Source organism: Suricata suricatta, chromosome 9 (genome assembly GCF_006229205.1).
Source record: "Suricata suricatta isolate VVHF042 chromosome 9, meerkat_22Aug2017_6uvM2_HiC, whole genome shotgun sequence".
Classification (NCBI taxonomy): Eukaryota; Metazoa; Chordata; class Mammalia; order Carnivora; family Herpestidae; genus Suricata; species Suricata suricatta.
In genome coordinates, this window is record NC_043708.1 from 106,858,671 (window position 1) to 106,871,882 (window position 13,212).

General features: G+C 57.5%; 1 protein-coding gene and 1 long non-coding RNA gene across 20 annotated transcripts in view; both read right to left on the bottom strand.

Annotated features, from left to right (window-relative positions):
- The window catches only part of TLE3 (TLE family member 3, transcriptional corepressor), a 136,590-nt gene extending 124,874 nt beyond the window's left edge, over nucleotides 1-11,716 (bottom strand). For all 19 annotated transcript variants that reach the window (XR_003913080.1, XR_003913079.1, XR_003913077.1 and 16 more), the window contains exons 1-4: nucleotides 10,605-11,716; nucleotides 9,958-10,058; nucleotides 9,335-9,398; nucleotides 8,239-8,283 (exon numbers count right to left, since the gene is read on the bottom strand). Coding sequence is in view for 10 of the 19 variants with exons in the window: in XM_029951148.1 (XP_029807008.1) it covers nucleotides 8,239-8,283; nucleotides 9,335-9,398; nucleotides 9,958-10,058; nucleotides 10,605-10,628 (234 nt within the window). In the remaining 9 variants the exon portion in view is untranslated. The remainder of the gene's footprint in view (nucleotides 1-8,238; nucleotides 8,284-9,334; nucleotides 9,399-9,957; nucleotides 10,059-10,604) is intronic.
- Nucleotides 11,717-12,127: 411 nt separating this feature from the next.
- LOC115302854 lies at nucleotides 12,128-12,879 on the bottom strand. Its single transcript, XR_003913672.1, has 2 exons — nucleotides 12,376-12,879; nucleotides 12,128-12,238 (listed from the first exon to the last, which is right to left on the bottom strand). It is a non-coding gene; the product is annotated as an uncharacterized LOC115302854 (long non-coding RNA).
- Between the last annotated feature and the right edge of the window lie 333 nt (nucleotides 12,880-13,212).

Below are 13,212 nucleotides of genomic sequence, written 5' to 3' on the forward strand. Positions count from 1 at the left end.
GCCTGGGCAGGAAGTCTGATAGCTCTTGTCCCCCATCCTAGCCTCTCCCACTAGTCTCCACCACCCTGCCCCGCTCTTCCCAGCACCCATCACCACTGGTTCACAAAACATGCCCCCCGACAGGACAATCCGTTTCAGACTCCAGGCTCTCCCTAGACAAGCATCTGGGGACTGCGTAGACAGCCCCAGCCTCCAACCTTGCAGTCACAGACTGGCTGGGTGGTGGAGGAGTCTAGAACCGAAGCCTTCACGACCAGTCGGGAAGAGTCCCCTCCCCTGTTCCCAAGGTGCTCTTGGCATATTCCCAGTGCTGCAGGACTGGGAGAAGGACTCATTCAGTGGCCTCTCCCGCAGGAGGGAAGAGGTACCTTGGCTTTCCTGGCCAAAGAAAGAATTTCTCCTGTTGAACTGGTCTAATTTTCATTCAGATTTCCAAGCACCATAAGGACCACAACCAGTAGTTGAAAAGCTGGGAACCACGGGTTACCCAGGACTTAAAAGGACAGCAGGATAAAGCTCTGGCACACGGAACTCCAGCCTGAAGACACAGCCAAGGCGTGCCGAACTTGCCCATTGACCTCCAAGCCACTGACCCTCACTTGCTGATACTCGCTCCTTCCCGTGATCCGGATTCAGCCCGTTTTCCCTTCTTTCCCCATTTCTACCTCCCATCTCTGCTCTATCACCTTCCCTCCTTCTTTCCTCACCACCTCCTTTCTTCCCTTTTCACATTTAAACTGTCCACCTTCCAAGATGAAAAAGAACACAAAACAAAACACTTACGCTATATTAAAGACACTTTAAAATAAAAGCTCATGAAGCTTCTACAGTTCTTCCTCCAATCACAACTTTGCAGCCAAAACACATCTCTCAGAAGCCAGAGAAAAACTGTATCTTTCCCCAAAAGTCCATAATGCTCTCAGGGTCAGGGAAAACCCCAAACTAGAAGGTTACCCTCCATGAGTCACCCCCCCCCACCAAACTGTACACTGTGCACACAGTGTGGGCCCAGCACCATGCAGGGCTCAGGGGGCCTCAGAGAATACAAAACGGTCCCGTCCATCGGGGAACTCCCAGAGTCATCCATCCACACACATGGCTAGCCCCTGGCCCTGCCGCTCCGTCCAGTTTACGAACACAGGTCATCTTCACACCCGAGCTCTGAGGCTTCCATCCTGCGGTTTGTTTGTCCTACGCCCAAATGCCTGTTATTTCAGGTTCTAAAGATGAAAATGTCTTCGCTGTCTTCCAGCGCTATGGAAACACTCGAGGTTGATATTATTACAATTATACTGTTTGGAAGAACCAAACTTTCCAAATTCTGTCCTCAATGAAGGTCTTCTCCTGGGATTACTTAGTGGTGGTGGCGGCAGCTGCCCCAGGCCCCCAGACTCCTGTGGGTGTCCCTCACAGGGTAGGTGGAAAGGAAGGGGACCCTTTCGACACACAAGCCAAGTCCACCCAGATGCCCAGCCTTTGGCACAGCCTGACTCCAGACCCCACCCCTGGTCTTTTCCAAGCTCTCTTTTCACCCTCGGGGACCGTGGGGACAGGGGAATCTCTTCCCAAAGGGTGGTGTTGCAACCTCAGAGTCGGCTGGGGTGACAGGGAGGGAGGTGCTTGTTCGCAGGCAAATCTCCAGGGCTGAGTAAGAAGGTCCCCATGCTAAGACACCTCTAAACCCCGCATGAACCTCCACTTGAGACTAAGACCCTGCCCTACCATCCTCATGCTTTCCAGAGGAGGCCCTGCACAGTGAACAGCCTCCGGGAATCTGAGCTGAAAGGGGCTTAGGGTCCCCATTCTGCCTCTCCAATCAGTGGAGCCTCCCCTCTACAAAGGTGGCCTTAGCCTAAACATTCTACTAAACCTTCAGTGAGAGCTCTCTGGAAGCCCTCTGGGCCCTCAAGGCTGACTACAAACAAAAGAACTCCACCTCAACACTGGGGAGAACAACATTCCTCCAGAAACACCAAGTCCTAAGAAGCCTGGGGGGTGGGGGCGGGGGCTGCTGTCTACAGTGGATGCCGCCTCACCGCAACCAACCCAGCAACCAACCCACCAACCGACAGTCCTTCCTTAGGTTTAGGGAGGAAACCCCCCCTTCCCTAAGTTTCTCCTCAGCCCCTTCTGGAGGGGGAACACCATTTATGTGACAGGCAAGAGCAAGGAAAGAAAAAGGCAGGAGAGCAAAGCAGAGAGAGAAAGCAAGCATCTTGGCCCGGAGTCTCAGAGAGCATTTGTTGAAAACAAGATATTGTCCCTTTAAGCATATAAAAACAAGGCCCTTGAGCACGCAGTTCTCACTCTGGTACACAATTATGGGTGCTTTCAGCTGTCTAGCACTACTTCAAGTGCTCTCTTAAACCAGACTGTCAATGGCATGTTGAAAGCTATTTTGCTGGCTGCTATCATTAATAGCAAAGTGGAGAGAGCTGGCTGATGAGAATTAAATATGGGGGAGGGGCGGGTCAGAACCAGTCATTACAGAATTACCAACAGGAGCAAGGAGGCGATGCCACTTTGAGGAAGAAAGTTCAAACCCGCAGGTTGGGGCAGGTTGGGGCGGGGGGGCGGGGGGAGAGAAGCAGGAATGGGAAGGCCTCCCGCCAGTGCTGGTGTCTGCCACCCCCGCCCCCTGTCCCTGCACGCAGGGACACGGGCCAGCCCGACAGAGCCATATGGGGACAGAGGGAGCCACGGAGTTGGCGGTGTGAGAGCAGAGAGGCCTTGGAGATCACTTTGCTGAAAAATGTCACCACCTCGCCAGGCTCCCCAAGTGGAGCCCCGCCCCCCGCCATTCCAACTTGTGGATTGCACTTCCGCTTGCCTTTCCAAGAGCTGTTGCCACCCCTGGGACCAGAGCAGAGTCCTCCTCCCCCGTGCCCCCCCCCTCCCAGCACTCCTCCTCTGGCTTCTGCCTAATAAACCCTGCCATCGCTTTGAGGCTCAGGTAACAGCCCTTCTCTGCTCCCCCCTCCCCCCCCCCTCCCCCTTTACCCTCCCCCTTTCCAGGGAAGAATAAGCTGTCCTATCCTGGGTGCTCCTCCTGTGACACTCAGGGCCATATTAGCACTTACCTCACTGCACTGCCATGACTTATTTAGATGCCAACTCCCCCGTGGAGGGAATGGTGTCTGAATCGGCAGTGCAACCAGCCCCAGCCCACGCCCGGCACATCCCAGGCCCCTAATAACCGTTTTGGAATGGCTCCAGCCCCCTCATTTTACTGATGAAGAAACTGGATGCTGAGCAGTAGGAGGAAGCCTGCCGAGCTGGGAGCCAACCCACAATTAAAACCCTCACTTCCTACTCCCAGAGCTCGGGGAATCAGAATCCCACCCTTTGCAGACCCGAGTAACTCGGAGTAAAGGAACACCAGCGTGTTTGCTGAGCACCTACTGCACGCCAAGAGCATGTAAGAGACCCCAGCAGAGGGGCTTCCTCCTTGGCTACCAAAACAAAATGAGACGACGAAGTGTGAGAAAGGGCATCATGAGTGCCAGATTGCAGCGGGAGGCCCCGCAGCGATGTGGCCCTGACTGCCTTTGGGCCCCAGTATTTTGTGCAAACAGATGTGGACAGAAAAACATGTTCCCGTGCAAGGAGGGAAAAGGGACCTCACTCCTAGGACAAAATGGGAAGCAAGGGCCTCTACCACAGACCAGACCCTTTCTACACTAAGTGGAGGAGGGGGGAACCCAAGGAGAAAAAGAGGAGCTCTGTGCCCTCTGCGGGGGATCCCCTAGTCCAGAAGAGTTCACGGAGAGAAGAGTCCGGTTCGGCTTCCTTGAGTGAGGGTGGGAGCCATTTGCTTGTCTCCTAGGCCATCCCAGTGATCAAATGGGATGAGAAAGGAGAGAGCCAGAGGAGCCCACGGACCCCACTCTGTACAGCAACAGCAGCAGTGGACAGGGGTCCAGAGAAGGCTGGGGTGGACAGCAGTCTGGGGCACGAGCTCTCCTCCCGGATGCCCAGGACAGGGGCCGGGGGCTTTGAGCTCACACCCACACTGACCATGGCAGGCACCCAGCACAGCGAGAGGAGCGGCGTGACCGGAGGAAGACGGTTCTGAGCAAGAGTGACCAGCCAGGAAAGGTGAGGTGGAAACCAGGGCCTCAGGAGTGCATGGAGGCCAGCAAAGGAAAGGATTCTCCTTAGCTCAACCCAGACGCCACACCCATCAGGCACTCCAGGGCAGGGGCTTTGTAACCTCGCCACCTGCTGGCTCCCTCTGGCCACCCCACCTTCAAAACCAATGGTTCCTGACACTTCAGCTCCTACCAGATCTTCCAGCCACACCCCTAATTACTTAGGTGATGAGCGGGGAGGGACAAACGGAGATCTTCCATCTCCTTCTTCAGCCCAGCGTTCATGGCCACTGCCTGTGGCTTTCTGTACCCTTGGGTAAAAAGTTCACACAGCCTTTACCACTTTACCACACCAGTGAACCTTACCTCTGGGGTCGCTAGTTCTGTGTTCTGTTTATTATTACGCCCATCAAATCATTACATGTGCAAAGAGCTGGCAACTGAGAAGAGGACTGTGGGCAAAAAGTGTTCAGCTGATACGGTTATACAACCTGAAACGGGGTACTTTGTACTTTGGTATCGCCAGGTCCGTAGCCTGAGCCTCCTGACGTGATAATGCAGCAAGAAGCAATGATAATTAAAGCCACACAGAGTGCTATTAGTCAGTAAACAAACACACTTCACCCCTCAAGTCTTGCTTAACCGAGACTGGGGTCGGGACAGAAGGCTGCAGTAGCAGCCCCAACACCAACGCGGGACTGGGTGACTGGGGACCTCAGCTCCCCTCCCCGGCCTCAGTTTCCCCATCTGTAACCCAGAATGGTTTGGATGCGAAGCCAGAGGGCTCCCACCTGCACTGTTCCAGGATGTCAAGAGAAGCTTGGAGGAAGGTTTGTTCCTCTGGGTTTACAGAAAAAAAGGTGACGGTAAAGAGTTGGCATGGCGCTGCCCCAAAGTCCAAATGTCTCAAGTCCTCTTTTTGAAACATCAGTGCTCCTCAAGGGAGGGTGAAGACGGCCTGACCCAGCTTTTTGTGCCTCACACCCAACACCCAACAGGTGCTCTGGGGCGTTCCTTTCTAGGCTGGCCTTGTGACTGGTTGGTGGCCGGCACTGGGGCGAGCCTCGACAAGGACAGGATAGGAACCAATGAACTGGTCAGCCATCATTTGCCTCCCTGGCCTCCCTGAATCACCCTTGACATTCTGCATGGAAGCAGGGGCTTAGAGGCGGTGGGTGACCCCTCAAAGGCTTGGGCCAGGCCCAGGAGGCGGTAATCTATGCTTTGCCATAATTAGGGAGGGAGGGAGAGGCGTAGGAGGTGAAGCCATTTATTACTCCTCTGGGATTTGACAGCTGGAAAGAAGAACAAGAAGGAGAGAGAGAAACAGCCAGGAGAGGAGCCAGCCACGGGGAGCTTAACCTCTCTCGGTAACATAAAAATGGGCTGGTCGCACCTCGTCAGCTGTCCTCTGTCAATACCCAGGGCCTATCAGGCAGGCCCTGAGGTTGCCAAGTAATAGGTATTTCCCCCCCACAGACAGCAGAGAAGGGCTTTAAAAAAATACGCGGTGGTGGTGGTGAAGGGGGGATGCGTGGTGAGCAGGCGGAGGACCACCCCCCCCCGCCACGCTTTCCAAGGCGCCGGCTCTGGAGATCATCTATTACATAAAAGTACAGACAGCCCCCACCCCCACCCCTGAGCTTAAAGATGAAGAATCCAGCCTGTTTGTTCCAGGCAGATGTAATCACACGAACAGTCAAGTCTAGAGGACAGGACACTGCATGAATAATTCAAGCGCACAGTCACTTGATGGTGTGTGCAGATAAAACACCAGTCAACCGCTAAACAGGTCAGCTGATAAACTTGTTTGCTCAGGCCTAACCACCATCCGCCAAATGCACCCGAGACCCACGCTGCAATTAGTGGCTGGGTTTTCTTCTGCAGAACCCTGGCAAGCCTAGGGAGTGGCCAGCCCCATTAGGTCAAGGTTGCAGGTTTCTTCACCTCCTTGCCTCTTTGTTCCTCCACAGCCTCCGGGCGATTTCACCCACCTCCAGGGATTGCCAGGGATTGCCAGATACCTGGCAAAGGAGGCACCACTGGGAAAGCAAAGGGGAGCTGGCTGTAAGGCAGAGGTGAGTGGCAAGCAGGCTAAAAGCACCTGGCTGGAGAATCCGAGCTCTGCCCTCCTGGCCTCCCTGAAGCCTCAGTTTCCTCACCTATACCAACGGCGGAAAAAACCCTAGCTGAGAGGATTAAATGGGACCATGTCACCAAGCCTCAGGCATTCTCCCCCTAGGAACCCTGTCTGGGGAGTAGCCAGGAGTCCCAGATGCACACAGCTGCTCTTTATGCAAACCCCACCACCGAGGTAAGGCGGTTAACTCTTCCTGGGTTCAGAGTCTCCCCAGGACTCCGGGAACACCTTTGCTCCACCAGCCGAGGTGGATGCGTGCCAAAGAACCAACCGCTCGCAGACACGGGGAAAACACCACCCATGCAGACCTCAACATGCAACAACGTATTACACCTTAATTATGAAGCTCTTAGAATAACTGCTGCTATAAATTTTAAACCTTGGTGCAATTACCCTCTTTAAACACACCCAAGATACTAAGCACTGAGGGGGGTGGAAAAGAGTGGGTGGAGAAAGGGAAAATGTGGCACCTTGCATAACACCCCAAGGTCCTTAAAGGCCTGAGACCCCAGGTCCACCACATGCGTTCCGAGCGGGCGCACCAGACCCCGTCAGTCCCCACCTAAAGTTGGGCAGAACCTGACTCTAGTCCATTCTCCCGAAGACCAACATGTCAGGACACAAAGCCATGTCTGCTTATGATTTCTGCAGGCGAAGAAGTGGAAACCGGGTAGCCTTCCTGCGCCTTCCTAAGGAGCTAATCCCTCAGGAAGCCACAAACTGGCTTCCCACGTCGGCCGTTCAGCAAACTCAGGCCCCTTTCCGGCTGCTCCTTCACCCAACACTGGGACTCTCCTCCAGGACAGAAAGGAAACCACAGATTCAAAAGGCCCTATAGGAAGCCACTGGAGCAGGTGGCAATGGGGAGCACGTCACCTGCCCCAGACCCTGCCCCCTTAAGAAGCAAAACTTAAACCCTGTAAACGACTGTTAATTTAGGGCAGAGAATCCATTCAAGTCCCGGTCACCAAAGACTAGAATGAGTCAACAGCCTTCTGAGATTTCAAGAACACCAATTGTTAAAAAGGAACAACTGGCCTGCGCCATTTATTCGTGCCAAGTCACTTCTAATCGCGGGCCAAGCCAAATTACAGGCAGCCTCTCCTTGGAACACAACTACACAAACAGGCCTCTCCCACAGCCCAGCCGAGCACCCGGGACTAGTTACTGATATGCCCCGAGATAAAGGCTGCGTGTGTTTGCTCGGTTTGAGGTGTACTGTTATTAGGAGAGTGACAACGCGAGGTGGCTTACATGTCCCCCCAGCACCACCACACCAGCTCCACTGGTTTGACTTCGGGATTTCAAAGCTGGGCTCAACCACCAGCCACCTCAAAAGCCCTGGTGAGGCTGGCCCTGGGCAAGTCGTTACCTCACCTCTCCATTTCAGCTTCCTTCTCTGTAAAATGGGAGCCTGGCTGCCTTCAGCTGAAGACAGAGAGGAGAAAGCTGCCTCATAAGCCTAAGACATGAGGGTTATAGTTCATTCTGGCTTCATATTTTTAAGCAGTTAGTGGCTTGTTCCCTTAAATTTCGACAGCTCAGCTTGGCCTTAAAGACTCTTGAAGTTTAATCTTATCAAGACAGAACATCAAATTGTTACGCGCAGACACAAGCTCTCGCAGACACACACACACACACACACACACACACACACACACACAGCCCTCCTGCATTTCCTCTTGAGAATCTCACATTAAAACACTTAAAAAGCAACCAGCTAGCCCCCTCTGGGTTTCAGGAGTTTGTAAAGCAGATCCTGAAGGTACGACTTTTCCTTTGCTCCTTTATCTTCCACCAAGATCCAAGACCAGGACTACTTTCACCAGCTCAGTTGCCCAAAGAAATCAGCAACGCCTGGGCCCCTGCATTTCAGAGGCGGGCTCCCTGCGCCCTTCTAGGAGGGGGACCAGAAGACTAGGCTCATTTTCAAATGGGAGGGGCCACAAGAAACCCACTTATTATGTTTTTAACCACTAGGGATATTCTGAAAAGCAAAGCACTTACCTGCTTGTGCATTTCAATGTTCAAGCCATAGGACATCTCATAGTACTAAAAGCAAAAAGAATTCCCATTAACAGGTGACACAGTTCACTTTCCAAAATCAGCTCTTGGGCCAGGTTTCTGGCCAAGTCATACTTTTAAGAAACATTTGCTAATGAAGTTCAAATCAAACCCCAAAGCCAGGTATAGGGGGGTTGAAGAGCTGACAGCAGGAGGGGGGACAGCGAACGTGGTTCTTGGTCTCAAAAGAATGTTACATAGCAAGAGCTGAGCCCTCCCTCCCTCCCTCAAGCACTGCTTGTGCCATATATCCTGTTTATACAAGGTTCGGGTTCAACAGGGAATCCTGTGTACACTAGGACCCTCTTGTCCTCTGAGAGTATTTAGCAATGTGTCAAAGGCCTCTTATGTGGAAAGCAGTGCAGGGAGGGCGCCTAAGTGCCTCCCATGTCCTCTCAACAAACAGAAGATGGAAACTCACGGGCAACAGACACCGGGAAAGGGAAGAGTCTACCTACTGAGGCCACGGGTGACCAGGATTCTCAGCTGGGGTATCCCTGAGGAGGGAGCGGAGTGGAGGCAGAGGGCTTTAAAAGGCTCCTCCACGCTCACAAAACCCTGGGGAATGAAAGAGGAGGGCAAGGCAAAGGCAGAGAGGGCTCCTGTCCCACTCTGGCTAGATCCCAGGGCTGCAAAGCACCAAAGTTTCTAAACACTCCGCGGAGGTCCCTATCAGAGATTTTATCCACCCCTGCGGCGGGGGGGGGGGGGGGGGGGCTGATCCAGTCCTATCTTACTCGCCAAGACAGGGCCACCAGCCCTCTGGGAAACCTTCAAAACACAAAGTAAAGGGAGCACGAAGCGCCCCGCCGGGATTTGGGTTTTCCTTTCTACCCACCCTCCTCCAAGTGGCCCGGGCTAAAGGGCGGGCGCGAGGGTGGGGGGAGGGGGGCGGTGCTAGTGGCGGGTCGGGCGCACACTCGGGTAACACCGGCTCCCAGGGCTCCCAGGGCCGCCAGCTGTGGCGGGCAGGGGACTCGGCTGCAGGGGCCCCAGACCCTCGCCCCCGCCCCGGCCCGGGCCAGCGGCCGCTTCTCACCATCACGTAATGGCGCTGCATCTCCGTCTTCTCGTTCGCCAGCTTGTCGTACTCCACTTTGAGGCTGCGAGGGCAGGAGGAGCCGGCTCAGGCCCGGGGCCCGCACTGCCTCCTCCGAGGCCCCGGCGTCAGGGCCTCTGAGAACCGCTTTTCCACTTCCTGACCACCCCCACCCCCACCCCCCACCCCCGCTGCCGGGAGACCCCTGTCATCCCGCAGCCCTGGGGCCAAGGGGGCTCGGGGTCCTCGCCGCTGGGAGCGGGGGGGGACACACAACTTGAAACTTCCGCGGACGAGCGTGTGGACTGCTTAGGGCCGCGGGGGCCGGGGGGAGGGGAGAGAGGGGACCCGGCTCGCGACCCCCGGAACCCGGAGCGGGCCTGCCGCGATCCCTGACCCTCACCCCGCCGACCCCGCCGGTGGCACTGGGTGCCGGGAGGCTGCGGGCAACCAAGGGTTAAGGAGCCGAGCTCGGAAAGGGGAAACAAAAGGCGGAGGCCCCGGCGGCCCCGCCGCCTCGGGTCAGGAGCCCCCTTCCCCGCGGGGGGGGGGGGTAAGAAGGCAGGAGCCGAGGCGGGGACGCCCCTTCCCGCCGGCACCGGGACGGCCCCCACCGGCCTTACCTGTGATACTGAGCTTGCAGGAACTGGAATTCGTCTTTGATCCTGTCACAAGACTCAGCCACCGTGAATTTAAATCCCGGCTGCCCGGGTTGATGGGGAGCCTGGAGCCCGCAAGGACAAGACAGGGGAAGGGGCGGGGGCGTCAGACGGGGCTCCGGGCGGCCCCAGCCCCTCCGCGGCTTCCCCCGGCTCCCTCCGCCCAACCCGGGAGGCCACCCTCACAGCCCAGAACCTTCCTAGCAAGTTTCTCAGCTGCCCGCCGGGGGAGTGGGGGCGCCCCAATCCCTCCCCATTGGCGGCGGGGCTCATCCCTTGCACGAAGGGGTTCCCATTCCCAAGTAAGACCGGCAACCAGAAGATAGCCGGGTGAGTTGGGAGATCTGGGAGAGGGGGCGGGGGGGGGGGGCGCGTGAAAATAAACAGCTGCGCTGGAACACAGGCAGCCCCCCACGCCACTCGAGCGGAATTAACCTCCTCTCTCAACGGCGCCCCCCCATCCCCATCCCCTTTGTGTGTGAGCGCGCGCGCACACACACACGCACACACACACATAAAGGTAGCAACAAGCAAAATGGAGGTGCCAGATAAACTGCCTCGTTTACCCTGCCATGATAGATGCTTAAATAAACCGAGTTGCAATTACTCACCGGATGTCTGCCTTGCGGATACATGGCAGGGAGGGGTCGTGATTCCGAGAGCGTGGAAGCGCCGAGAGCTCGGGCCGGGGAGGTGCGGGGGAGGGGGGAGCCAAGCCCGAGCGGGGGGCGGCCGGGAAACCGAGAGCTCGCCCCCGGCCCCCCCAGCCCGGTCTCGCAGCGAAATCCCAGAGTCGGGCGCCCGCCCCAAGTGGAGACAAAGAGCTGCGGAGCAGGCGGCAAAGTCGTCGGCGGGAGCCGAGGCCGGGCGGCGGACACGGGCTTTGTGCGCCTAGGGCTCGGCGGTCTGCGGCCGGCCGCCTTCCCCCCGCTGCGTGTAGCGTGTCAGGGCCGGGGACAGCGCGGACATCGTCGTCTCTCCCGGGCCTCCGGCGCGGGGTCCCGGGGTCGGGGTCTCCTCCTGGGTCGACTGCGGGCCCCCTCCGGATCACTCGGCGAGTCGCGCCGCGAGGGGGGCGCGCCGAAGCAGCCCCAGCATCCGGGGCGCGCAGGTCCGATCGCAGAGGCGGCGCTCGGGGCGAGAGGAAGGAGGCTAGCACCGAGGTGGCGGCTGGGGGCCGCAGGAGCGCCGGAGGGTGAGGGCGGGAGCCCGGCGCGGGCGCTTCGACGCCCCCCCTCGGAGAGGAGAGCCTGCTGTTCCGTCTGCTACTGCCGCCGCCGCCGCTGCTGCAAGCCCTTCCCAGGGCCGAGGAGGAAACTCCAGGCTCAGTAGGTGCAAATCAGCTGCCCTGGTATCCTAACTCCAGCGGGCCCAGGAAGCCTCCGCAAAGGGGTCCTCGCTGCTCCCGGCTCGAGCGCCGCGTCCCCGGCGAAAAGCGCTCGGCGCCGCCACCACCGCCTCGGAGCGCACAGGCAGGAGAGCGCAGCCCGAGACCGGGGAGCTCTGCGGCTTCCTTCCTTCCCCTCGGCCAGGCTCTTCTCTCCGCGCCCGGACAAACCCCTCAAACAAACACCCCAAACACACGCGCGCGCGCGCGCACACACACACACACACACACACACACACACACACACCCAAAAAAGTGCCCAGGACCTGCGGATACCACACACAGACAGGCGAGGGGGACGAGCACGAGGTCTGAACTGCCGCGAGAGCAGTTCCAAATAGGGACTGAAAAGTAACAAAATAATGTGGCAGCTTCGCCCGGTGCTGGCCAATGGGAGTGCGGGGCCCCCACGTGGGGCTACCGGACTCGGCCTGCGACTGGGCGCTGCCGGGCGCGACGTCACAATGCCCTCTTGTGTCTAAAACTATGCATGAAAAGTAGCAATCAGGCCCTACCCGCTGGTGACTTTCGCATGGGAGTGAAAAACAGCGCTCCTCAGATCAGGAATTAACCGAAAGACATATAATAAATAGATATATATTATAGTGCTGGGCTGCTAGACTTTTTTTTTTTCACCCCTGCCTCTCTCTTTTTTTTTTCCCACGATCTACTAGCAAATAATTATTTGGCAGGAGGGGGAAACGGGGAACCAGAAGAATAACAACAAAAGAAAAAAAAGACAAGCTGTACGGTCCTCGAAACCTGTGGCTGGTAGTAATGTATCAGTTTATTCTGCAGTGGCAGCGAACGATTCCTCCCTCGAATCTCATTAGGTCTGCAAAGCAGCCCAATTAGATACTATAAAACAAACAGAATCACTTTGTCACTTTAATGTTTTCACCTCGCAAGATTTAGGACTGATAAAATGGTGGGTCCCAAAGTTGCCTCCCACCTTAAAAACATTTGCTGGGAACTGAGGGTGTCCCTCTCCTTACCCCTTCTCTTGCCCCCAGCCCCTCCACCGGCCCCCAGCTTTTTTTTCTTTGTTCATTCCTCCTTTTCAGAAAGCCAAATAAACAGCGTCTTTGATGTGCAGCGGCTGCCGGCTAGAAGTCTGAGGAACTCTGGCTTGGCGGGCGGCGCAGATGGAAGGGCCGGCTGCCGGCGAACAAACGGCCCTCTTCGCACTGTCCCCAATCGGGGCTCCTTCCCGAAGCTCCGCAGCGCGCGCTGGAGCGGAGGAGGGGATGGGGAGGCGGCCTTGCCCTGCCCGCGGCCGGGGAGCTCCCCGTTCCGACCCGGGTTACCCGGCCTGCTCTAGGCAGTGTCGCGGCGTCGGCGGAAGCCTGCGGAGGGGCGCGCGTGCGGGTCCGTGGGTGTCTCGGCCGCCAGCCTCGACGCCTCGGGGGGCGCAGACACTCGCCTGCCCCCGCGCGCTCCTCGAGCACCCCCCTCCCCACATCCCGCCGCGCCTCCGGGACTCCCCGCGCGGTCGCACTGGCCACTTGACTTAGGGGGCCGGTTCGCCAGCAAACGGATAGCCTCGATCTGCTGTTCGGGGTTACGTCAGGGCATACGGACAGTGCGGGGTGGGGGGGAGCGGCCGCGCCCCAGACTCCCGCGGGCCCCGCTGGGCGGACGGGCCCACAGAGCGTCCGCGGGTCCCTCCCCCGCACCTCCGCGAAAGCGCACGCAGCCAGGGGCCGGTGGCGGGCGCGCGCAAGCCGGCCGCGCGCCCCCGGATCTATATTTTCCCCTCATTAGGATCTGGAGTTCGTTCTTGCATCTTAATGAGGAGCTGAGAGCGAGCGGGCGCTCGGAGGCCGGTGCGC